This window comes from Vombatus ursinus, unplaced genomic scaffold (assembly GCF_900497805.2).
Source record: "Vombatus ursinus unplaced genomic scaffold, bare-nosed wombat genome assembly UNPS02014877.1, whole genome shotgun sequence".
NCBI lineage: Eukaryota > Metazoa > Chordata > Mammalia > Diprotodontia > Vombatidae > Vombatus > Vombatus ursinus.
In genome coordinates this window covers 76,498-104,184 of record NW_020954655.1, presented here as the reverse complement: position 1 = coordinate 104,184, position 27,687 = coordinate 76,498, and the positions used below count along the sequence as shown (strand labels likewise).

Sequence of the window (27,687 nt, the reverse complement as noted above, 5' to 3'; positions counted from 1 at the left end):
AATTATACATCATTACTTGTTCAACTATTCCCCAACTGATAAGCATCCCCTCGATTTCTAATTCTTTGCTACCACAAAAAGCACTGCTATAAATATTTTTGTACATGTATGTCCTTTTCCTTTTTTCTTTATTTTCTTTGGGATACAGACCTAATAGTGGTATTGTGGGGTCAAAGGGTACACAGTTTTATAGTCCTTTGGGCATAGTTTCAAATTGCTTTTCAGAATGGTTAGACCAGTTCACTACTCCACCAGTAGTTCATTAGTGTACCTGTTTTTCTCTTCTCCCCTCCAGCATTTGTCATTTCTGAAGCTGTAAGGTAGTATCTCAGTTATCTCAATTTGCATTTCTCTAATTGTATTTTTTTATGACTATAGATAACTTTGATTTCTTCCTCCAAAAACTACGTGCTTATATCCTTTGACTATCACTTGGGGAATGGTTCTTATTTTTGTAAATTTGACTCAGTTCTATACTCATTATATATTTGAGCAATGAAGCCTTAGAGAAACTTGCTGTAAAAATTTTTTGATATTACTTCAATGTCTATGGAACCTTTTAGCAAAATGTAGTTTCTCTGATTCTCTCTTTTAATTGGGTCAATTTTTGCTTTTGCTTTGTCTGATATCATGATTGCTACCCCTGCCTTAAGTTAAATTCTTATTATTTTGTTTGTTTAAACATACAGTGAGTGGATTGGATGGAAAAGACATAGAGGAAGATATTTGGAGAGTTGACTTGGATTCTCAGTAAAGTATTTCATTTCTCATGTTCTATCTTATAGTCTTCTTATCCTAAATAGTGAGAAGACATCTTCACCAATTATGCTACAAATAAAGCACAGAAACAAGTGTCTAATGAAAGAGTCTAGTACTAAAGGTGCTGAAGCACCGTGAAATTTCAAGTCAGAAGAGGAGAACGTAAAATATATGGCCTTTAAAATTCTTAAGTTTAGGAGATAACACCCTTGAAAAATGGAAAATACACTATAACTAAATATTGTGATTAAATCAAGGTTTTTGGGGAGAAATATCTCCTCTCTGAGTTCATGTGGTAGGTAACTGCTGCTGAAATATTTCTACCACAATATAGAAATTATCAAGGGTAAGAATTTAGGTAAAGCTTCTTACAGACAAAATTAAAGAAATAATTATTTTACATACTGCAATCTTATACATTCCTCTTTGGCCATAAAAGTTAAAGAAAAGACAGATTCATAATCCCACACTTCCTTCAATGTCATAAAAGTTGAAGAAACTTAAATAATCATAATCTCATACATAAACCTACTTTAAACAAACTTTATAGATAAACTAAGTCAGATCACAGATTAAACTGCACTTAGGGAGTTCACAAATAGGATTGAGGTGGAAGATTTACACTCCACCAAGGAAATCCTTCTTGACACAGTTAGCCAGGGGAGATAACAAATGTTATACAGAAAATATTTAGGTTAAAGAAATTATTTACCTTCTTCAATATCAAATTTATGACAGATTTTACCCATAGCTTTCTGAAAATCATCCCAATTTTCACTTTGCTAATACAGACTTGATCTTATTAACTCTGCAAGAAAACTTGTGAGAAAAAAATCAGAATAATTCCTAGTCTATCCTGTCTGTGTTCACATGTAATGTAGTGGCTATCCTTGTGGATAATCACAGAAGAAAGATGTTGGATTAAGATGTTGAATTAAGATAGAATGATCTACTTAGTTTCATTCCACAACAAATGTTGTATATCCTTCATTTTTGAAGTGGATTAGTGACAGCATGGGATGATGCCTTGACTTGTGCAAGAATTGCATTTAAGTGATGCAGAAGTATGCAAAATCATCAACTTCACTCTCTCTTCCAGAGTTATTGAAGTCCAGTGGCAGGACAAAAGTCAAGACAACTAGTTTTCAAGCACAGGCAATCTGACCACTTGTTCAGCACATTATACAGGGAATTTCTTGCAAATATAGATTGAACCCATCATTAGTCATATGAGAAGCATGGAGATGGTTTTGCCTTTTTTTTTCTCCAGGCTATGCCCACTGAGCAAAAATTTATGTGGAAAATTATTTTGTATCCTGTCCTATACAATCAGTTCCCATCCATTCCCATCCAGATCTGATTCTTTCCTATTCAATTCAATTTGATTTGATTCCTCTTGGGATTATAATATATAATTTTTCTGAATTTTGATAAAACTTTCATAGTTTAAAATTGCAAATGTTACATGTTTTATTTTTGTTTTGTGAGATTTTCTCATTTGTTATTTATTGTCTAATTCTCATGTTGTCAATTTCTGCATGAATACTTGAAATATTTGAAAGTATTCATGTTTAGAATTATTTTCTAAACTCTTCTTTTCCAGATTGAATAATCCTAGCTCCTTTTACGTTCCCTCATGTTTCTACTTCTACCATCCTTTATTCATATTAGGTTTTTTCTTTAAATCATGTTTGCTTTTAAGAGCTTTTTATAAGGAAACCACTTCTAGTCCAAATTCTAGCACTAATTTGCTTTTGTGACCTAAGTCAAATCACTATAATTTTTTTGGACCTTAGTTTCTTATCTTTGAAATAAACGTAATAGAGGTTATATCTATGCTCATCTGATGAGCCATGGGTCCTGTGGCTTAGGTTGGCTCCATTCTTATATCACAGAAAAAGAAAAGCTCCAAAAGGCTGGAGCAGAAATCACAGAGAAATGAGCCACCTCTAAGATATTTGAAAATGGGTTGTTGGAGGAAAAGAGGGAAGAATGATAACCAGATGATTTTCTTTCTTAATTCCTGATCTGACCTCAACTATGCTACACTGCTCCATTAGCAATGCATATGTCATGAACAGTAATTATAATCCTTATCATATCCAGCCCAAGGAAGTGTTAAATGCTTAGAATATAATAATAAAAGTGCCACATTCTTCATCTTAAGGTAGCTCATATTCTTTTGAGGAGAAATAAAGAGTACAAAAATAAAATATAAAGTAGTTTGGGGAGAGAGCATAATCATTTGGAGGGGAAAGAGAAATCAGGAAGAATTTCATGTAGGAAGGATTGTATCCCATGCATTTAATGAAAGCTTGGAGGTGGGACGCTGAATTTTATTAACAGCTAGCATACCAATTTATCTTGAATGTAGAGTGCATGATGGGGAGTAATATGAAATAAGACCCTAGAGGGAAATACCATGCTGACAATTTGCATTTCATCTTAGAGACAATAGGGAGCCAATGAAGAATTTTGAATAGGAAAATAATATAGTCAGACATGTATTTTAAGATGATTTTGGCACCTGGGTGAAGGATGTTTGAGAATAGTAGAGAATGAAAGTAGATGACCAATTGGTATTCACAATAGATCACTAGATCTATTAGATCTAGTACAGAGGAATGGATAGACATGAGAACTCTCATAGAGGTAGAACTGATCAATCTTAACACTTGATTGAATGGGGGGTTAGAAAAGGAGACAGAAGAGTCAAAGATCATTTCAAGATTGTAAACTTGGGTGACTGGAAGGATGATAGAGCCCACAAAAAGAAGAGAGAAGTTTTGAGATGAGATAAGCGTCAGTGAAAATGAGTTGTTTTAGACATGCTGAGTTTGAGATGTCAATGGGATATATAAGTGGAGCTGTTAAGCAGGTAACATAGGAATTATTTTCAAGAGAGAGCAGTATAAGACACCCGGCATTGGGAGTTATTTACATAGAGATAATAATTTAACTCAAGAAAGCATATGATAATATTGAATTGAACAGAATAAAGAAAGAAGAGTCAAGAAAATGGGGACCACTTACACTTTAGGAGTGATGGCTGGATAATAACCCAAAAATGTAGAATCAAAACAAATAGTCAAATAGGAGGTAGGAGAACAGGGAGAGAGCAATGTCACAAAAACCAAGAGGGAAAAGATTATCTAGGAAGAGAGGAGTGTTCAAAAATTTCAAACCCCCAAAATATGGAAACAATAAAAGCCATCACACTTAGAAGTTGAGATTCTTCAAAACCTTGTAGAAACTAGTTGAACTTGAATGGTGAAGTCATAAGCCAAATTATAAGGGGTTGAAGAAATGATTGGAAAGTGAAGTGATGAATGAATGGGCTATAGACAACTTTGTGTAGGGGTGGGTAGGATGGGGAGTGGGAGGGTGAGAGGAGACTATAAGGTAACACAGATAGGGTAAAAAGAGATGCTGAGAAGGAAAACAGTGAGTAAAAATAAAATGGAGAGAAATTCATAATTAGTAATTATAACTTTGAACATGAATGGGATGTTTATAGCAGCTTTCTTTGTGGTGGTGAAGAACTGGAAATTGCAGGCATCCCCATCAATTGGATAATGACTGAAGAAGTTGTGGTTGCATGGTTGTCATGGAATACTACTGTGCTATAAGAAATGATGAGTTCAATGATCTTAGAAAGGCATGGAAAGACTTGAACAAAATGGTGAAGAGTATAGTGAACAGAACCAAAAGAACATTGTATACAGGAATAGCAATATTGTTTTAAGAATGAATTTGAGTGACTAAGTCACTTTGACTATTATAAATACATAAATTAAAAATAAAAGATATATGAAGAAAGAAGCTATCTGCATCCAGAGAAAGAATTTATAAGGATAGAATAATTTTTCATATATCTGTGTATGTATATATATACATACATATATGTATGTACATATGTGTATATGTGTCTAATGGTAGCCATCTCTAGGGAATGGTGGGGGGAAGGGAAGAAAAAAGGAAAAAGAGAAATTTACATGATTATTACATATTTAAAAGGAATAGCAAGTTGTACATAATAGATTTGCAGTTTCATGTGCAATCATCTTTCTTACTGTACTATGTTATGGAAATGCTTGCTTTATTCAATAAATCAAAAATAAAATTTTAAAACTATACATCATGAAGAGATAGCAGTGTTAAGTGAAGGGTCATGCTTGTTCATTTGTATAAAGAGATACCTAGGCATATTTTAGGAAGCTTGGAAGGAGTCAATAGATAAGGAGAAAGTGAAAATGAAAGAGTGAAAGACTGATTGAAAGGTCTGGGAAAAGATAAGAAAAGTTGTGATCAAGGTCGTAAAATGGGGTTATAACTGACATGGAGAATGATTATCCATTTGCAGAGACTAGAGCAAAAAAGCACATGATGAAAGATGATATAAAAGGGTTTTGAGGTGTTAAATGGGGAAGAAGATCCTCATGTCAAACAAACTCTGCTTCCTTAATAAACAGGAAGGTAGGTACTCTGCTTAGGGGGACAGGGAAAGAGTGGTATCTTGTAGGAAAGAATAATAATACCTCATATTTCTGTGGTTCTTAAAGTTTACAAAGCATTTAATTAAATGTCTCATTTGTTGCTTACAATTACCCTGTGGAGTAATTAAAGTGTTATTATTTTCATTTTATAGATAAGGAAATTAAGGCTCACATAGGTGCAATAACTTGACCCTTACCCCACGGTTAGCAAGCATCAGGATAGTATTCAAAACTAGGTCTCAGGTCCAGGTGTGGCTTCTTTTCACTATACCACTCTGGGGAGTTTGATTAAGATGACTCAGGAAAAATAAAAGGATTGCCATGTAGCACTCACCTCACAGGTTGTTTTGAGGATCAAATGAGATAATGTAAAAATGCTTTGCATTTTAGTAATTAATTATTATTATTTAATATTCATAATTTAATATTTAATAAATAGCTATTAGTAGTGGAGGCATAATTGAGAACAGTGAATTGTTGTATCACTAACTCCGAGGTGGTTCAGCACAGCTTTAAAACAGGAGAAAAGAAGGCATATAATGGGTGCAACCCAGAATTGGAATTTGTCAATAGGGCAAAAAAAATGAAGTACTCAAGGGGAAGGAATAGTTAAATCGGTCAACTATATGGTCAAGATTATGAAGAGAGGAAATTGAGGACAGAACATGGTTGACGCCTTAGGTGATTAGGGTTAGTACTGAAGATTATCATGAGGTTATGGGTGTATGGCATCAATAAGAGGGTAGTAACTGGGAGCTGTAGAGAGTTGTGAGACTGGGAGTGCTACCAGGAGAAGGAAGTTCTTGTTCATATCAAAAGTGACTCTGGATTATAAGTATAAGGGGGGCAGCTAGGTGGTGCAGTGGATAGAGCACTGGCCCTGGATTCAGGAGGACCTGAGTTCAAATCTGGCCTCAGACACATAACACTTACTAGCTGTGTGACCTTAGGCAAGTCACTTAACCCCATTGCCTAGCCCCCCCCCCCAAAAAAAAAGTATAAGGGGAGGAGGAAGTAGGAGGAGGTAGAAGTTTGCTAGTCATAGCATGGAGAAAGCACCAGTAAGATTTGGAGTTTGTTGCCTTGGGATCAAAACTTCACTCTGCTACTTTCCTATTTGCCTTGAGTATATCACTTAATTTCTTTGGCTCTCCTTTCTTCAACTGTAAAATAAGGGAATTGGATTAAATTACTTCTAACATCCTCAGAGATCTGAAGCCTATGATACTATGATACTTGGCTAGTAAAGCTGAAGACATTACTCTAATATAATTATGTATATAACATACTAATAAAAATTATGGTTTAGGCAGCACAATGTGCCTTGGGAGGATCACTTCATTGTTACTACACTCTCTGCATTATTATCATGCATGCTACTACTGATGGTTCTGCCTGTCTGATTTTATATTTCAGTGATTTGTTACCCTCCCCAAAGATGATTGTTCACTCAGGATATCATTATCAACAATAAGTTATAAGGTTATGCTTAGGAAGTTTCTTACAGAAGAATCAAGGAAACTGCATAGTTAAAAATATATTGCTACACAGGAAATAGATTTGTTGGACCTAAAATTAGCAAAAAAAAAGTCAATCTTTTGACTTGCCTGAATTTGTTAAATAAAGATAAATTCCTCAAACAAAGAACTCTATTTCTACAACCCAACAACTTTCTCCAGTGTCTGATGGACATGGAATTCATTCTAAGTTCTCAAAATCTGTGCAAAAATCTAACCCTAATCCTTGAGGTACTACTAAATTGAAAAGGCTCTGATTATAAGCATAGTGTGTCTGACACTGGAGGATCAGCCTACCTCATTTCTGATAGGCTCATCAGCAGATGATGCATTTTTTTAGCTGAATCAACTCTTAAAGACCATCCATTAATTTTTAGAAGGTTGCCTATGCTGATAAAATCACAGATTCTTTAAATATTAAAACAAAATTTTAATCTGTTTTTATATAATAATACAATCATTATAAATCTAAGGTTAATAACAATTGAGTGCAACTACTTCTGAAAGGATCTTGTGTTTTGGAGGGTAATGGAATAAGTAGTCAGAATAAAGTATGAATATAAAAGATGTTTTTAAAAAGTTTACAACTCACTACAGAATGGCTCCTTGTCAGCAGTATCAAAATAAACATTCAGTCCAGGAGGCTGCCTTTTAATTAAAATGTCTTTCCACTGGTCCACATAATAACCTGCAATTTGAAGTATGTAAACCTTAAATAAGGTTGCAATGGAAATAAACTACATGAGATAGAATTTTTGAAGGAGAAGAAAAAATGATTCAAATAGAAAACCAGCTCTCTTTTGAACTGACAATAGTCCACAAAGAAATCCTATTTCCTCAAAATACTCTGAGCCCCTCATACTGTATATAGCTTTGTTGCTTCTGCTGCTTGCTGCTGTTTGTTTTTCATTCTTGAAAAGGACCATGACATCAGGGAGGTGATGCCATTACATACAAGTGAATTGAATTTGAGTGAGGGAGGGCTGTGCAAAGACACCAGCCTAACTTTCTGGAGCCATCTGGATCCAGTGGCCAGATATAGATCAGGACAACTGGAGATGACTCAAGATGCAGTGGGGGACCTTGGCCTTCTCAAGCTAAGGTCTTTAACAGGTCTCAGTTTGACTGAGGCAATGCTCATCCAATGATGTATATGCCAAGGTTCTTGTTATCATATCGTGACTAGGTCTCAGCTAATTGACATTTTGAATAAATCCAATGGAGCAAATTGGTAATATTTCATAGTACTAATCTTGCAATCAACTTTCAGCATAGTTTCCAAATCCACCAAATATTAATTTTATTCACATATTTGTCTCCTCAAGTTCTCATGTGGTGTATCAAAAAGGATCAGGACATCTGGATTCTAGTCCTACTTTTCCATTATTTTAATAATCTTAGACAAATTACTTAACCTCTTTGAGGCTTACTTTTCTTCTCTCTAAAATGAGGATATTGGAGTATATGAGGTCCCTTCCAGCTCTAAATCTTTAAAATGTGGATCAAAACAGTTTTATTCATAATTGGGAAAAATTGAAAATTACTTATTTGTTTAATAATTAGGGATAACTGACCAAATAAAACTGTGGTACATGAATATAATGGAATATTTTTCTATCACAGTGATAAGTTCTAACTAGTGAGATCTTGAATATGTACTGCTTGGATGCTAATGATTTACTCATACTTAGTCTCAATCATAAAAGCTTAGATTTTGATCTAAATTGACTTCTTAAGGCAAATCAGCCAAGCTTGAGTACCCAGATGAGGAAACAAGTAAGACCATGTGCCAAGCAGGTCAAATCATTGCCACAATTTCAACCACCATCTTCTTTCAGACACCAGTAGAGATAGTCCTGAGCCTTGGATCCAAGAGCCTTGAGAATAGCAATGCCCCCAAGACCACAAGCCCTGCTTCTAGCCCAGGCTCCATAGTCATCATTGAAGGGAGCAATTGCTATGGAGAAATTGACGATTTCCTTGCCATGATTAACGCCAATGGCTCACCGTCTGTCACATGTAGATAAGGCAAGCTCCGGAGCCATGGAAGTAACCACTATTCTTCCACTATCCCAGACTCGCAGTTATCATCAGGGAAGGAACTCTTGAGGAGATGCAACCTGGCAATTGCTTCTGTGGGTGCTGTAGCACTCGACTCCTTTGCAGCCACAGCTGATGAAGACCAGAAAAATAAAGTTCTCACTATCAAAATCAGTGGGATTGTCAAATGTTTCCACATTGCTCTCGACTGCTGGCCCCACGCTTGTGGGGAGTGTGCAGGGATCAGAGGCCTCATTGGGCTGGGCCGGGGCTCCCTGAGGGCCCCTCAGACCCCCGGCGTCAGCTCGGCCCTGCCTCTCTGCAGCAGTGGCCCCGTGGGGTCTGCAGGGCCGAGGCCCGTGGGGGATCCCTCTCGCCAGAGCAGCTCCACGGAGACCCTGGACACAGCAACTGTATGGGCCTGGAGAGGCAAAAGCAAAGCGCGCTACGTTTGCAAACTCAACTGACCTGGATTTGAGTCCTGCCCCTTCCCCCTTCTAGCCGTGTGACCTTGGGCTGGTCACTGGCCTCTTTTTGGCCCTTGGATGATTCATCCCTAAAATGAGGTATGACTCGATCCCTGAGGACCCTTCGGGCGTCGATATACTTTGATCTCAGGGAGCTGAACAGAGAACCTCTCAGTTCTTTGATACTGAGACGGGAGATTCATGGAAAAGAGCGTTTTCTGACTTAGTGGCTAAACCTCCTGCTCCGAGAAGTGAGGGCTTAAGGGAAGCCATCCATCTCCCCTCCGTCCAGGAGGCAGCGATCTAGAGCATTCTACCCCAAAGCTGGAAGAAGAAGGAATCTGTGGCATTTAAAGGTGTGGTCGTGGACTTCATTCAGGAGGAGTGGGGGCAACTAGACCTTCCTCAGAAAGACCTATACAAGGACCTGATGTTGGAGAAGTACAGGAATCTGGTTTTGCTGGGGCTTCCAGTTTTTAAACCTGATGTGAACTCTGAGTTGGAGCAAGGAGAAGACTCATGGATACCCAGGAAAGAAGACCCAGGAAGCAATTGTTCAGACTGGCAGACTGTACCTAAGTTCAAAGAATCATCTCCAAATCCTGACTTTTCTGAAGATAATTCAATTGCACCCAAAGAAGCAATAATGGAAACACTACCAAGAATTGGTCCAGAGGACCCCACATTTCAGGAGACCTGGGAATGTGATGGCAGACTAGAGAAGCTGCAGGAAAATCAAGAGAGAGATTTAAGGCAAGTAAAAATCACTCACATTTAAAAACCTTGCTCTGGAGAGAGAGGTCATGAAGGTAGTGAACTTGGGAGGAACTTTGGCCTGAGGTCGGTCCTTGTTACACAACAGAGAGTTCCTATAGGAAAAAGCCTCCTTAAATGTAATACACATAGAAAGAATTCGGGCCTACTTAAACATCATAGGATACATGCTGGAGAAAAACCCTATACTTGTAAAGATTGTGGAAAAGGCTTCAGTCACTGCTCATCCCTTTCTCAGCATCAGAAAAGTCATGCTGGAGAGAAACCATATGAAAGTAATCAATGTGGAAAAGCCTTCAGTCAGAGCTCATCCCTTGTTCAGCATCAGAGAATTCTTACCGGAGAGAAACCCTATAAATATAATGAATGTGGAAAAAACTTTCAGTCAGAATGCAAACCTCACAAAACATCAGAGAACTCATACTGGAGAGAAACCATATAAATGTAATGAATGTGAGAGAGCCTTCCACCACAATGCAAATCTCACAAATCGTCAGAGAACTCATACTGGAGAGAAACCCTATAAGTGTAATGAATGTGGGAAAGACTTCAGCCAGAGTACAAACCTCATAATCCATCAGAAAATTCACACTGGAGAGAAACCATAGGAAAGTAATGAATGTGGAAAAGCTTTCAATCAGGGCTCATCACTTACTCAATTTCAGAGAACTTGTATTGGAGAGAAATCTTTTAAATGTAAGGAGTGTGGAAAAGCTTTCAGGTGTAGTTCAGCCTTCATCAGACATTAAAGACTCCATACAGGAGAGTAAACACAGGACTGAAAATAGGAAATTCCCAAGTCACATATTTTTCTTTTTTTCTCTTTTTTTTGTTAACAGTGATCAGTTGTTAGGAAGAAGAAGTTCCATCAAGGATTGCAAGCTGCTTGAGGTCAGGCTGCTGTTGCAGATGTTTTCCTTTTATAACACCTAGGCCAGGGCTTCATACAGAGGCCTTTAATAAATGCCCATTGATTTAAAAAAAGTTTCCACATCATTATCAATAGAAATGACATTAAAGAAGACGCACTGCCAGATGCTTAATTGTTGTAAAGTAAGGACTAAAGGACCTTTCCATATGACTTGTAATTGAAACTTTTTAGTATATGTTGGCTCCTCATGTTGAAATATGAGTTCCTTGAGAAGAGGTAATAGTTTACTTTTCTATTTCTACCCCTAGGATTTAGGAAATATTTGAAGAATACTTCTTCATTCATTAGTTTATGAGAAACAAATAATAAATATGAGGAATACAAATAAATATAAAAGGCACAAAGGAATCATGCAAAGCAAATGAATCAATCCATGAATGTTTGTTAAACTGCTATTATCTGTAAGTATTTTTCTTGGATATTGTTGTTTTTCAGTTGTTCAGTCGTGTCCAACTCTTCATGACCTCATGGACCATAGTATTCCAAGCCCATCTATCCTCCACTATCTCTTGAAGTCTGTCCAAACTCATGTTTGTTGTTTCCATAACACTATCTATCCATTTCATCCTCTGCTGTTCTCTTTTCCTCTTGCCTTCAGACTTCACCAATATCAGGGTCTTTTTCAATGAGTCCTCCCTTCTCATTATGTGGTCAAAGTATTTAAGCTTCAGCTTTAGTATTTGACCTTCTAGTGAATAACCTGAATTAATTTCTTTAAGCATGGGATGATTTAATCTTCTTGCTGTTCCAAGGGACCCTCAAAAGTCTTCTCCAGCACCACAATTCAAAAGCATTGATGATGTGGTGCTCAGCTTTTCTTATAGTCCACCTCTCACAGCCCTATATTGCTACTGGGAAAACCATAATTTCGACTATATAGATCCTTATTGACAAGATGATGTCCCTGCTTTTTAGTATGTTGCTCAGATTTTCTATAGTTTTCCTTCCAAGGAGCAAGTATCTTCTAATTTTATGGCTAGAGGCACCATCTGCCCTTTGAGCCCAAGAATATAAAATTTGACATTGCCTCCATTTCTCCATTTGCTAGGAAGTGGTGAGACCAGTTGCCAAGATCTTAATTTTTTGATGTTAAGCTTCAAGTCAGCTTTTACACTATCCTTTTTTGCCCTCCCCAAGAGGCTTCTTAATTCCTCTTCATTTTCTATCAGAGTGGTATCATCTGTATATCTGAGATTTCTCCTGGCAACCTAAATTCAGGCTTTTGATTTGTCCAGCCTGGCATTTTGCGTGATGTACTCTATATACAAGTTAAATAAATAAGGTGACAGTATTCAGCCTTGTCCTACTTCTTTTCCAATGTTAAATCAATCAGTCATTCCATGTTCAGTTCTAACTCAAGAGACAAGTAAGATGATCTGGTATTCTCATCTCTTTGAGGACTTGCCACATTTTGTTGTGATCCACACAGTTAAAGGCTTTAGTGTAGTCAATGGAGCAGAGGTAGATTTTTTTTTCCCTTAAAACTCCCTTGCTTTCTCCGTAATCCAGAGAATGTTGGCAATTTGGTCTCCAGTTCTTCTGCCTTTTCAAAAATCAGCCTGCTCTTCTCATAATTCTTGGTTCATATATTGCTGAAGCTTAGCTTGCAGAATCTTAAGCATAAACTTGCTGGTATGTGAAATGAGGGTAGTTGTTCAGTAATTTGAACATACCTTGATATTGCCCTTCTGTAGAATTGATCTTTTCCAATCTAGTTTAGTTTTTCCAATCACTGTTTAGTTTCCCAAATTTGCTGCCATACTTAGTGCAGTACTTTAACAACATCATCTTTTAGGATTTTAAATAGCTCAGCTGTAATTGCCTCACCTCCACTAGCCTTATTGTTAGCAATGCTTCCTAAGGCCTTCTTGATTTCATTCTCCCCAATGTCAGGCTCTAGATCAGTAACCACACCATTGTGGTTATGGGTGATGTTAAGATCTTTCTTGCATCATTCTTTTGTGTATTCTTGCTACCTCTTCTTAATTTCTTCTGCTTCTATTAAGCCCCTACCAATTTTGTCTTTTATCATGCCCATTTTTTTTTTAGCCAAAGACAAGGTTTACTACAACATCCATCATATTGGGCAGACTCTTAAGGAGCCCAAACATTAGTGAGCTAGTGGCTAGACTGTAAGGATCTAAGCACCTTAATGGAGACAAGATGGACCTTATATAAAGAAAGACTATGGGAGGGATCTAGGAGTGGCCAAGTAGTCTGTGAGGTAATAGAATTCCAGGGACCTGGACCATATGGCCAAGGGAGAATGGAAACTAGATAGGATTAAGGGTGGGAAGCAGCCTGGGGCCATAGGGAGGTATGGGATTATAACCTCAGGCAAATGCCAGAGATTTGTATCCCTATTTTTTTCAGGAAACTTTTCCTTATATCTCTATCTATATCTTGAAGGGATCTCTAGTCTTTCCCATTGTATTGTTTTCTTCTCTTTCTTTGCATTGTTCATTTAAGAAAACTTTCTGGTGTCTCCTTGCTATTCTCTGGAATTCTGCATTCAGTTGGGTATATCTTTCACTTTCTCCTTTACCTTTTGCTTTCCTTCTTTCCTGAACTATTTGTAAAGCCTCATCAGATTTGTATATAAAAATAAAAAAGAAACTATTCCTGGTGTCAAAGAGCTTATATTCTATGGAAAAGAAAAGAATCAAAGCAATATAAGTAACTACAACTATGTAAAAATTACAAAGTCAAAATTAAAAACACAGAAAAAAGACCAGAAGGAAAAATGGAAACAGGACCTTCTGTTAGTTAATATGCACTTTTAAAGGAACTATGGTTAATTTGGAGTGTTTGGCTTTATGTACAATATTTTAAAAATATTTATTTGAGTATTTGCTTTTGATGATGATTACAAAGTTAAAATATTTTAAATACTTTTAAAATTACCTTAAAATAGAAGAAAATATGGAATTTAATGTTTGTGGAAACTGGCATTCAATTACATTGCTGACAGGATTGTAGACAAGCCTAAATTTTTGAAGAATAATCTGGTAATAGGCAAATGAATTATAAAACTAGTCATATTCTTTGATTTAGTGATTTCATTGTTGTGATTATCCTGAGGTATCAGAGTGGTGAGGAGTACTTAATCATACAAAAATATTTATAGTTACTTTTCTTGTAAAACACAAAACCCAGAAAGACTATATAAGCAATTAAAGGAGGACATCTGAAAAGATTATGATATATTACTATAAAGGCAAACATGATTTAGAGGATAGAGAGCTGGTTTCAAAGCTTGTGTTGTAATCCTTGTTTTCAAATCTTGCCTCTGATACATACTGGCTATGTGACTAGTGACTTAGCTGCAAGTCACTTAACCTCTCTGTGCTTTAGAAAATGCAGAGAGGGTACTAAGCTGCATTGGTAAAAAGAATTTCCTCACCTAAGAGACATCAAAAGAAAATTACAGATCTAGTCCCTATACTCCTAGTCCCTATACTATATGATGGAATATTATGGGGCCATGAAAGGCATTATTAAAAGAAAACACAGAAGACTTTTAAAAGAATATATTAAACAATTGTATTCATGTGCATGCATATGTATATGTAGTATAAATAATCATACATATATTACATATTTGTAAATCCAACAAGTCTTTATAAGGAGATGTGAATTTAGGAGTCAAAGAGCAAATGAATTACTTTTTATTTTATGAAATTGTATGTTATAATGTGGTTATTTTATTTTAGTAAAAATACAAGGAATTTAAATTGTAGGTTTTTATTCCATCTGTGGTTAGATTGTTGTATTATTATACTTATGAATGCTGCAGAAATAGGTTAAAGGATATCGTCATAACATATCATTATGGGCAAGTGAGGAATGATATGACGGATAGCCTTTCTGACCCTTAGTAAACATGCAGTGTCAAGAGAACAAGAAAAGATGCCCCGTACATTGCTTGCTTCGCTGTGGCCAGTTGAAAACAGCACACAAACAAGAGGTGCACCAATTTGACAGGCATGGTTAAGCTCTGCATCATAGGAAAGAGTACCCAAATCACCAAGATGATACTCACTGGAATCCTGTAGTTCTGAATGTTAACTTTATAATAAACACACACATGCAAACAACAATTATGACTCAAAGACAAGGATATAATTTCTTTTAGCTCCTCACAGAACACATATACCAACTGGGTACAAAAAGAAAAATTCCTTCTCCCTGACACTTGGAGACACAGCTACCCTGAGGATGTGAATTAGCCATTGACAGGGACAGGGCATACATAATTCACTATGTTAGTGATAAAGAAACTGACCATTAAACTCATGGAGAGAGTGTGTCTTGGTTATTCATATGCAAAACGAAAATTCACAGAGCTCTTACTTTGAAGAAATCCTTTAATACTCTGAGCAAATAATCAGTAAATGGTAGGATTTGCTTGCTGGGTTTCAAAGCTGACATCATTCAATTGCATCAGAAAAGTAGCTGCTGCTCTACTCAAGTAGCAACAATTATAGCAAAAAAAATTTTTTTTAATTAATCTAAGCAGAAAATGAATGAAAGAAAATTGCATTGATTAAGTGCCTAAGTGCCAGGCAGTATGTTAAATGCTTTGCAAATATATACTAATCTGACTCTCATGACAACCCAGCGACCATTTTACAATTGAGGAAACAGAGGCAGACAGTGATTAGGTGACTTGTTTGGTCATGAAGCTGGTAGGTGGCTATCAGATTTGAACTCAGGCCTACTGATTCCAGACCCAGCATTCTAATCACTGTTCAAACTAACTGCCTTCACATGGGAATCTATTATAGCAATGATATATGTACCATTTGGCTCCAGAAACCCTGTTTCCTTCCAAATATGTTTTAGTATTTCTAAAGATATGTTTATCAGAATATAGTCATGTAAAAGATCTTAAGAATATTTGTTACATAATATTTGCCCACTAAAAACTGAATACATCTGCATTTTTGGTGTAAATATTGTCACAAACGAACTATTATCATAAAGTACAATATTTGTGTGAAATGATGCTTACCTAGTTTGGGACATGGTTTTGGTTTAAACCCTTCACAAATGGTACATTTACCATTCCTATAATCTTTGTGTGAATGGCAAGGATATGCAGTTAAATCGCATTTTGCTTCCAAAGATGTCATGAACAAGTGAACGGCTCTTTGGTGATTGCATTTAATAAATGAAGCTCCTGAATGGAAAGAAAAATAGTAAAATGAATATTTAGTTAAATTAAAATATTAATTCTGAATTGTATGCCTCATAAATAACCAAGTGTTGGCTATAATTGAGATCATAATATTTTGAGCAATGAAAGAAATATCATTTACAAAGAAATCCTTCTGCAAAATACAATATTCACAATTAGTACTGGAAAAATTTATATGGCAAATGTGTTCCATTTTACAAGTGTTTATAGATACTTTTAAGCTTTTTATAACTAAAAATACAGTGCTATCATAGTAGTATAACCATTACACTAGAGTTCATCTACATTTGGGTGTTTATATAGGCTTTTATAAATGTATTAGGAACTTAATTTTACCGTCTATATAATTGTTTCTAGGAATAAATGTGTTTGTGTATAGGAAAACATGAACATGTCTCAATAATTCTTTCCCACCTCCAAAATCAGGCCTCATCACAGGCATATAGGCATTCATCCAGGCCATGATGATATGGCAACATAATAAGACTATGATGAGTTATTTTTCCCTCTCTTCCCCCTACCACAGCCATAATAGCAACTGCTATCTGTTTTGTCAATATCACAGATTTAGAAATGGAGTGGACCTCAGAGGTAATCTAATTCTAAACCTCTCATTTTATAAATGACAAAACTAAAGCTTAGAAAGGCTAAGTGACTTCCTAAGGTTACATATCTGTGAGTAAATACTAAAGGAAGGATTTGAACTCATAACCTCTAACTCTAAATCCTCCACTCTTTCCCCTTCATCACACTGGTTCTGGAGTGTAGTGAGAATGTAACAGGGAATAATACATTTTGACAATGAGAGTGTTGAATGTGAGTATGACCCTATACATGAACAGGGCAAACTGGTCATTGTTATGGTTGGGACATACTCATTCAATTTAATAAATATTTAACTAGTGCTAGCTACTAAGTCCAGAATAATGCACAATATTAATATTTGTATATTGGTTAATCATGAATTCACAAATAAATTTATACTAATATTATGATGATGATACTGGTCACATTCTAATATTAAACTTATTAGTTCATTCTGGTATTCAACTCATTAGTTCAAAAAATATTTATTAAGTACTAAGTGCTTATTAAATATTTGTTGAGTGTATGTAGAGCACTATGTTATCTGTGTAGTACCAATTCAAGTATCATACCATTTTGAAGAGTCTCACAAACTACTTTTAATAGCTTGAGGTTTCTCATTAAATCATTTATCATATTGTTAAATATTAATTAATTATTAAATTTCCTATTGTAGTATAGATTCCTAAATAAAGCAAAGCCTATCTGGGACCTTATACAAAATATCTAAAAGTAACATTTATTATGGAAGAACTCCATTATAATATTATCACTTAACATTGATCTCCAGTGAAGACCACAAAGATTACATTACAGTGAAGTCAGAAGTCAGATTGTAAAGGGTTAAGAAGAGAGGGCAAAGATAGCTTTTTTCAAGTAGTTTAGATGCAAAAGGCAGAAAATATAAAAGGATGACGATTAGCAAGGGCGGAAGGATCAAGTGAAGGATTTTGGAGGATAGGGAATTATAAGCATATTCATAGGCCAATAGATGGGGAGATGGAAAATAAGTGATAGACTTGGGAGAGAAATGGGACTGCTTGAGCAGGTAGAGAGAGGGATTAGCTTTGGTAAGGCATGAGGCCCCCTCATCATTTGAGACAGAGGTGAAGAATGAGACAATGGCAGAATGTATATGTGTGATATGAGATGAGGAAGAGGGAGGAACTCATAGCAAATGGTTTAAATATTTTCTATAAAATATGAGGCGAAGCTCTCGGATTAGAGGGTAGAGTAGGGTAGGGGAAAGCCATAAGAAATTTGAAGAGGGATGGGAAGGTTTGGAAGAGCCACTATGGAGAATGAGGTACTAGAGCAGCTAAGTGGCACAATGGATAGAGTGCCAGGCCTGGAGTCAGTAAGACCTAAGTTCAAATCCAGCCTCAGTCACTTACTGTGTGACCCTTGGCAATAAACCCCTTTTGCTTCAGTTTCTTCTGTAAAATGCATTGGAAAAGGAACTAGAAAATCACTCCAACAACTTTGCCACAAATGGGGTCATAAAGAGTCAGAAACAACTGAAATGACTTAACAACAAAAAAGGTATAATAGGATTGCATAGCAGCAGTAAGGGCCCAGTTGATATTGTGTAATATAAATTTGTAATGGAATGGACCCAATCAATATAGTTAGGTCATTATTTTCCACCTTTATTCAGTAGTAGGAGTGAAGGAAATGAATGGTGGGAATCATTCAAGTATGAAGCTAGACAGAGCAAAATTGGTGAAATGATAAGGGATCTATGGACTCAATACTAGAACACAGAATAGAGTTGAATTGGTTCACCAAGGGTTCAATATAGGAAAAAAGGGAGAGAATGGTTAGCGCAGGAAAGATGGCCTTGGAAAAAACTGAGCGGTCAAGGGATTTGAGGTTACAGTGTGGATGAAGGGTAGGGTTTGGTAAGGAAAGGCAGACGGTGAGGTGGAAAGCCAACAGATTATAGTCAGTTAAGGAGATTTCAAAATTCTAGAACATGGAAGTGTTGCATTTGTGAGCAATGTCAAGATCAAGGGTATGAGCATCTTTGTATGTAGGTGATGTGGGATAGAAAAGTTGCTCATGGGAAATGATTAGGTTGAGGAACTGAGTAGTTAGGGAGTTTGAGGGAAAATCAATATGCATGCTTAAGTTCCCTAGTATGGGGGCAGGAGTTGAGCAGGAGAGAAAAACTGTGAGCCAGGTACCAAACTCAGTGAGGAAGGATGGGGAGGGACCTGAAGGCTGGCAGACAACAGCTATCAGGATTTTGATTGGGTGGTAGAGATGAAGAGCATGAACTTCAAAGGAGAGGTTACTGAGTGACAGAGTGAGGGACAGAACTTGAAAGTGACAGTGGGGAGCAAAAAGTATTTCAAGTGCTCCACCTTGATAGGTGAGCCAAGGAAAATGAGTGAAGTTATAGCCAGTACTAGCAAGGGTATCCAGAGAATCTGTGTCATCAGGGTCAAGCCAGGTTTCTGTAACCACTGAACATGGAAAGAATGGGAGGGGAAAGATTTAAGATGAAACAGTTTGTTGCCTTTGAAACAGGTATTCCACAGGTATTCCTTCTGCATATTGGAAGGACTTGGTGGTGTTTGGTTGGAATTTTTGAGTGGGAGTTTTAAGGGAGATGAGATTAAGGAATCTGGTAATAGGGAATCAGGAACAAGATTTTAATGATGACATGTAGGGTTTGACTAGGTATGAGAACATTCATCATTAAGTAGAATGCATCAGCCTGGAGACAAATGTAGCATGAGATGGAAGGCATATGGTGAGATGGGAGACCCCATTTTACTACTAACATAACCAATTGTTATAGATCTAAAACATTTTCTGTAAATTTGGGCAAAATGATATCAACTAGGACAAACCAGTGACTTCTCGTATTTTAAAATTATACTTTCATTCTAAATTTAAACATAAAATTATTTTGTTAGGGAAAATGCCAATGATTTACCTGAAAATATTGATTTTGGGCAGCCAGGTTGAGTTTTTCCTCCATTTGGATAAAAATCTATATGGCCCAAAGGTTGCTTGATTCCAAGAGCTAAAGAAAAAGCACTGTCACAAAATTTAAAGGAAAAAAAAAACCAGACATACCATATACAGTAAAATTTGATCCATTTAAAATTATGAAAAAGATATTAGGAAATAAAAAAAATTAAAAGCACTATATAATACCTTCAATTGAATAAAAATGATACTTTTATGGCTTGAATAATTAAGAATTAACAATCAACCAAATTTCTCAATTCTTTATATAATTTTCACTATTTCTCTAATGCAACATAAGCAATATTTATTTCCAATCATGATTCAAGGTAATGCTAACACATAAACAGTCTTCAGAGAGGACCTGACCAATCCTTATGACTTTGTCTTTTTCTCAGGGACAGTTTTACCTGAAGTTAACAGAATCACAGGAATCCCTTATACCACATACCCAGTTATGTCATTTAACCATTGCTTGAAGAGATCCAGTGAGGGGAAGCCCTCTTTCTCCCTGTGGATTCAAGTGAGACCTAAGTATGCCTCTCTGAAACTTCCACTCATTGTTTCTAATTCTGCCTTTTAGGAAGAAGTCTAATCCCTCCTCCCCATGACAACCTTTGAATACAGTAAGATAATTCTCTTGTTGTCTTTGTCTTTTCTTCCAAGTAATACTTTGTTTCTTTAATTGAGGTTTGTATGGTATGATCTTTATGCCCTTCACTATCTTTGTCACCCTTTTCTGAGCATTCTCCAGACTATTAATGCCCTTCCTAAAATGTGATATCTAGAACTGAACAAAATATTCAGATGTGGGCTGAGCAACAAGAATACAGAAACTTTAAACTCCCTTGCTGAGTTATTGTCACCCACCTTTTTTCAGTCCTAATTAAAATCTCTGCTTTAAGCTAAAAATTTCGTAATGCTGTAAAATAAGCATATTTAATTTATATAGAATCACAGAATCATGTCCACTCAATCCACTCAAGGTACATATCCCATTTTTGCATTTTGAGTTTCTACTTTTGCTTCCATTTCTATAGGTAAGGCAAAAATTATATAATGAAATATTACCATTGCTATCAGAATGGATGACATCAACAAACTGTGCATCAGTATAATCTAATCTCTTATGTGGTGGTTTCCCAGAAAAAAATGGACCTGCAGGATCAAGACCTGAAATTCAAAAAGAATTTTTGTAGCTATCAATTTTAATTGGGAGCAAATAAAAACATACACCTGAACTATTTGTTATTATTCAGTTGTGATTTTATTAATGTAGGGAGCTTGACAGGTATACAGTCTCTAAACGCTGGTGAAGGTCCACAACTGATCTATAATTTATAAACTTAGAGGGTTTTGCCTGAAGGACTGAGAGGTTTAGTGATTTGCTCCAGGTCTCACAAGCAGAAGTAGCACTTGAACTCAAGTCATTCTAATTCCACAATGACCTCTCTATCTACTAAGACAAATTATACTACTACAGCTATATAATACTATTTTTAAAATTTGGATAAATATTTACTAAGTAATTGCTCTAAAGGGAAAGGAATAAATTAATAATTTAATTCTTTGATCAATATTTGTTACCACTTTTCTCAATATTTCATGTTTAATAACATAACATATGATTGGCTAGAACAATGTTTAATTTTTTTTGAGGGGTTTTATTTTTGAAAAATAATTTGGGGAATGAATAAATAACCATGTCTGATTTTTTTGGGGGGGCTAGGCCATGAGCTTAAGTGACTTGCCCAGAGTCACACAGCTAGTAAGTGTTCTGTGTCTGGGGTCGGATTTGAACTCAGGTCCTCCTGAATCCAGGGCCAATGATCTATCCACTGTGCCACCTACCTGCCCTCATATCTGATTTCTTGACAAATTTATTATACACACATGTGCATATACATACGTTTCAAAAGAGTGGTCACAAAACATCAGAATTGGAAAATAATTTAAAAGACCATCTAGTCCAACCTTAACAAGAACCTAACCCTATAAAACTTATCCAACAAAAGTGTCTTCTTGGATTAGGGTATATATGGAAACCAACACTCTTATTTTATAAGAGGATCTATGAACTATGGTTCCATTTAGTTGTAACTTCCTATGTCTCTTGATTCCATTTGTAGTGAAAAAATTGATATCAACATCACACCTGTCAGATTGGCCAATATGGAAAATGATAAATGTTGGAGAAGATGTGGGAAAATTGGAACCCTACTGCATTGTTGGTGGAGTTGTGAATGGATACAACCATTTTGGAGAGCAATTCGGAACTATGCCCAAAGGACTATAAAAATATGCATATCCTTTGACCCAGTAATACCACTTCTAGGGTTGTATCCCACTCAAAGAGATCATAAAAATAGGAAAAGGGCCCACATGTACAAAAATATTTATAGCAGCTCTTTTTGTGGTGGCAAAGAATTGGAAATTGAGGGGATGCCCAACAGTTGGGGAATGGCTGAATATGTTGTGGTATATGAATGTAATGGAATACTATTGTGCTATAAGAAATGATGTGCAAGCAGACTTCAGAAAAACCTGGAAAGACTTGTATGGACTGATGCTGAGTAAAGTGAGCAGGATCAGGAGAACATTGTACACAGTAACAGCCACATTGCGTGATGACTAATTTTGATAGACTTAGCTCTTCTCAACAATGCAAGGATCTAAGACATCTCCAAAAGTCTCATGATGGAAAATGCTATCCATATTCAGAGAAAGAACTATGTAGTCTGAATGCAGATAAAAGTGTACTATTTGCTCTTTTTTTTCTTCTGTTTTGTTTTGTTTCTTCTTTCTTGTGGTTCCTCCTATTGATTCTAATTCTTCTTTACAACATGACTAATGTGAAAATATGTTTAATAGTAATGTTTATGTAGAACCTACATCAGATTGCATGCTGTCTTGGGGAAGGAGGGGGGGAGGGAGGGGGAGAAAATTTACAACTCAAAAGCTTATGGATGTGAATGTTGAAAACCAAAAATAAATTAATTATTTTTTAAAAAAGAAAATATACATATCAGTCTAACAATAAGCATTTCTTAAGCAGCTACTTAATGTGCCAAGAAGTATACTAGTCAGTGTAGACATAAAAACAAAATTAAAATAGTTTTCACTCTGAAAGAGCTTATATTTTTATTGTGGGAGATAGCATGTACACATAAAGGAAATATAGACTATATACAAAATGAATACAAGGGTGGGGGCAATAGAAGCTAGAGAGATCAGGAAAGGCCTAGTGTGGTTCTTCCAGGAGCTATTCCTTTATTGTTGTCAAAGATCTCACATCAAAAATACCAATAATTAAATGTTTGCTGACTATGAATTATGATTCTTAGCACTGTCTTTTCATCTTTCATATCTCTGTTTCTTTCATTATGGAAGTGAAAGGAGGGCATGTGGGAATAATGACTATTTTATACTTTTTATCTGTTTCATGGGTCACCATGCCAAGTCTTTCCTCAGTCGATTGCCAAGTTTATAATAGCTTACATTTATATGGTGCTAAGTCTTTCCCGTTTCCTAGAACCTGGCTGAGCTTTTGCTATACTGACACATTTGTGAACTATGGTAACTTTCCAATGGTGATAAAGGATCAGAGAAAGATTTTTGTGGGGGCTAATATACTGCTTCAGGCAACTATCTAATAGTCTACTCTTCTAGCGAAGTTGTTATTATTGTAAGTGGAATCTCCACACCAATAAAATAGCAGGTCCTTGCTGTAATATATTTTCAATGCCAATGAAATCATAGATTATCCAAATATTCAAGTAATATACTAATGAGTATGAATAGCTTCTTTATGTTTTGTTAATTTCATTGCTAATACTTCTTGCTAGTGGGAAGAATATATTTATTAAAAAGGTCTAAATTAGTTTCCTTATTATCCAAATAGGTACAGCTTTAACATTTACATATGAAGCTTTACAACTATATTACTCCCTCTTCTATTTTCGATGTCATTATATTTGTTTGATGGGCCAATTCTGCAAATAGAAAATAAAAAATAATTGAGACCTGGATAATATTTAATTTTTTATCCTAATCGAATGACTTATAGAAAAGTGGTTGTGGTATTAAACTGCAATTTCCTTTGTTTAATGATACTTCTTATGAACACTAACTACAATAAGTGCTGATGAATAAAGGTGGCCTATATTATGAATTCCATTTAAATCTCTTACCTGTAATTCTTCCCAGTTGACCATTAAACATTTGTCCAACAAACCCACTTATATGAGCCCCGAGGCTCATTCCTACAAAATGAAAAGAGTCAAGAGAAGCTCCAAATGTCTGAAATTAAAAAAAAACAAAACTATTGTTATGGTTCTTATAAAGTGATTCTGAAATAAACATTGTGATTGACTGAAACTCAAGTTCCAAGTAGCTATAAATTCTATGTTCACTTCCAGTTGTAAAAAAGTATTAGGATGGGGAGCCAAGATGGTAGAGAAAAAGGAATATTCCAACTGAACTTTCTCAACATTTTCCTCAAAACAACTTTAGAATAATGAGTCAAATCAAATTTGAGAAAAGTATAGCCAACAAAAGATAGAAGTGACACTTTTTTCCAGCCCAAGACAACTTAGGGGGTTGAAAGAAGAAGTATGTGATATTGGGGTGAGTACTGGCCTGGAGTGCATGAGTGAGCAATACACAATGGTGGGCCTTGGAGGCAGCTGCAACAGCAGGGGTAGAAGCTTCAGGAGTTCTCTGCCCAGAGACAGTAAGTGGATTGAGCAACTGGTCAGAAAGAGTTTACAGGGGACCCCTGTACTATCTCTGGGTGCAGGACAGGGTGCTATATGGCAAGTCTATTGCCAATTATTCAGTTCCAAGTTGCACTTCCAGGTCAGAGAAGAACTTGTCATAATGGACCAGGGGTCCTGGTCCCAGGGCAGAGAGGAGTGCTAGCATTTGCATTTGCAAGGGATCAGGAGTCCATCATGGGTAAGGACTAGAGTGCAGACCAGCATAGCAGAGACTACACTACACCCCCAATCCCACTACATTGGAAGCACTGAAAACCTGAGACCCCCAGCAATAGCTGTGAAGACAAAAGCAAAACAAACAAACAAACAAACCCTAAAGCTTGGAACAGCACCAGGTGAACAGAACCCAATTTTAAAATAAAGTTCAAAGTCAAGAAATGGGCTGGGAAAATGAGCAAATAACAAAATGAGAACCTTGTCTAAAAAGCTACTATGACAGGGAAGATCAAGACACAAATTCAGAGGAAGATAATTAAGTGAAAAAGCTGCAAGCAAAGTCACAAAGAAAAAATGTAGGTTGGATATAAGCCCAAAAGAACTCCTGAAAGAGCTGCTACAAAGAGTAAAAAAAAAAAGAGCAAACATCATTTTAAAAATCAAATAAGAGTGATAGAATGTCTTGAGTAAATGTAACAAAGGTATACTCAGGTATAGACTCTAAGCAAAATCAGTTGATTAACAGTGAAGCTTATAACTATTAACAGAGCAGGCCAGACTGACAATCTTTATAAAGCCAGCAATCCCAGTGAGAAGGAAGGGACTCTCTTCATTGACACACAATAGAAAAGGAGTCTTTCTAGGCATTAGTCATTGCAATTGGTCCTACCAAGAAAGGTAGACTGGCATTAAGGTGACAATTAAGGAATGTTAATTTTTTTATAGGACTCATCTGCACCTTGTAATCTCTGCTAGGGGATCAAAACTATAAGACTTGCTGTCTACTTGGTAGAGATGAAAACTCTCCTAATTGCCACAAGGACAGGTAAAGACAGATGACATATATTTTGGGGATGGTATCAAGTTAACTTGTAGGGCTTAAAGATAACAAATAGATGTTCTGCAAGTATTCTAGGGGCTCCTGGTACAAGAGATGGAACTTTTAATTGTAACTTTTACACAGAGAGAAATCTGAATCCCTGAGCTCAACTTAAGAAAATACAAAGGTGTCTTTAGGCAGATGCAGATTCAATTATAAAAATCAATACAGCATAAAATCAGTTACATTGTAGAAACAATGTGATATAATCAATGCAGTAGAAAATAGAGGTAATATAAATTTTTATCTTTTCAAGAGGCAAAATTACAGGAAGAGGACATGAGAGTGATACAAGAGAATTATAAAAAAGATAATTAAGAGCTTGGTTAAAATAATAGAGAGACAAAAAATACTGAAGAAAATAACACCTTAAAAATAAAATTAGCCTAATGCAAATGTTTGGTACAAAACCTCACTGAGGAAGAGAACTCCTTACAAAGCAGAATTGGTCAAATGGTAAAAAGGTACAAACTTCACTGATAAAAATGAGTCCTTAAAAAGTAGATTAGGCAAATAGGGAAAAAAAGGAAGGCAGAAGAGCTAGGACTGCCACCAAGAATTACCTACCCAACAAATTGAGTATAATCCTTAAGAGGAAAAAATGGATATTTAATGAAATAAAGAACTTACAAATATTCCTGATGAAAAGACCAGAGATGAATAGAAAATTTGGCATTCAAACACAAGACTCAAGAGAAGCATAAAAAAAGTAAACTTGAAAGGGAAATGGGACTCAATAGAGTTAAACTGTTTATACTCCTAATTGGGAAGGTGATACATACAATTCTGAAGAACTTTTTGATTTATTAGGGCAGTTAGAAGGAGTCTATATAGACTGGAGACACATGTTCGAGTTGATTGTTTTGGGATAATCTCAAAAAAAGGGGGGTGAGAAAGAAGGGTGCACTAGGAAAGTGGGGGAAAGGAAAGGGAGAATGGGAAAAGTTATCTTACATAAAAGAGACGCAAAAAGAAGAGTTTTTACAGAAGGAAAAATTGTGAGGGAGGGAGTGGCAATACTTTAACCTCACTCTCATCCAAATTGGTTCAAAGAGGGAAATATATATATTATATATTCCATTCAGTTGGGTATAAAATTTTATATGAATAATTTTTAATTACCCAAGAGAAGTAGTAGTAGATGGGGACAAAAGAAAAGAAGGAGTAGTGATAAGAGGGAAGGTAGATTAAGGAAGGCAGTGGTCAGATCAAAACAGACTTTTGAGGATGGACAGAGTAAAGAAAGAGAGAAGGATAAACAAAAGAAAATAAAATGGAAGGAAATACACAGTTAATCAAACTGGGAATGTGAATGAGATAAGATTATCATAAAATGGAAGCAGATAGCAGAATGGAATAAAATCAATCCAGAATCCACCAATACGTTGTTTATAAGAGACACACTTGAAACAGAAAGACACACTCCAATTTAAAATAAGGGGCTAGAACAGAATCTATTATGCTTCACCTTATTAAAAAAAAAAGTAGGGTTAGCAATCATGATCTCAGACAAAGCAAAAGCAAAAATAGACCCAATTAATGGAGATAATCAGAGAAACTATATTTTGCCATAAGGTACCACAGACAATGAAATAATATTAATATTAAACAGAGGCACCAAATGGCATAGCATCCACATTCTTAAAGGAAAAGTTAAATGAGTTATTGAGGAAAATAGATAGTACAACTGTACTAGTAGTGTACCTTGACTTTCCCCTGTCAGAGCTAGATAAATTTAGTCATAAAACAAATAAGAAAGAAGTTAAAGAGATGAATATTTTAGAAAAGTTAGATATGACAAACATCTGGAGAAAATTGAATGGGAATAGAACAAAGTATACTTTTTCTCAGCTGTACATGGTCCCTTCACAGCAACTCACCATTTTTAGTGTATAAAAATCTTATAAACAATTGCAGAAAAGTAGAAACATTAGATGCACCTTTTTCTAAACATAATGCAATAAGATTATATTTAATAGAGGACTATGGATGCATAGATTAAAAATTAATGGGAAACTAAATAATCTAATTCTAAAGAAGTAGATAAAAAAATCACAGAAACAATAAAAAATTCATTAAAGATAATGGTAACAATGGGATAACACACTAAAATTTGTGGATGCAG

General features: G+C 35.8%; 1 protein-coding gene across 3 annotated transcripts in view; it reads right to left on the bottom strand.

Moving 5' to 3' along the window:
- Window positions 1–27,687, bottom strand: part of LOC114028315 (lipase member I-like) — a 64,547-nt gene that overhangs the window by 12,819 nt on the left and 24,041 nt on the right. For 2 of the 3 annotated variants that reach the window (XM_027842561.1, XM_027842564.1), the window contains 5 exons: window positions 23,939–24,047; window positions 20,820–20,921; window positions 19,714–19,803; window positions 15,999–16,166; window positions 7,365–7,460 (listed from right to left, as the gene is read on the bottom strand). In XM_027842561.1, the coding sequence (XP_027698362.1) occupies window positions 7,365–7,460; window positions 15,999–16,166; window positions 19,714–19,803; window positions 20,820–20,921; window positions 23,939–24,047 (565 nt within the window). The remainder of the gene's footprint in view (window positions 1–7,364; window positions 7,461–15,998; window positions 16,167–19,713; window positions 19,804–20,819; window positions 20,922–23,938; window positions 24,048–27,687) is intronic. The other variant, XM_027842563.1, reaches the window with a different exon arrangement.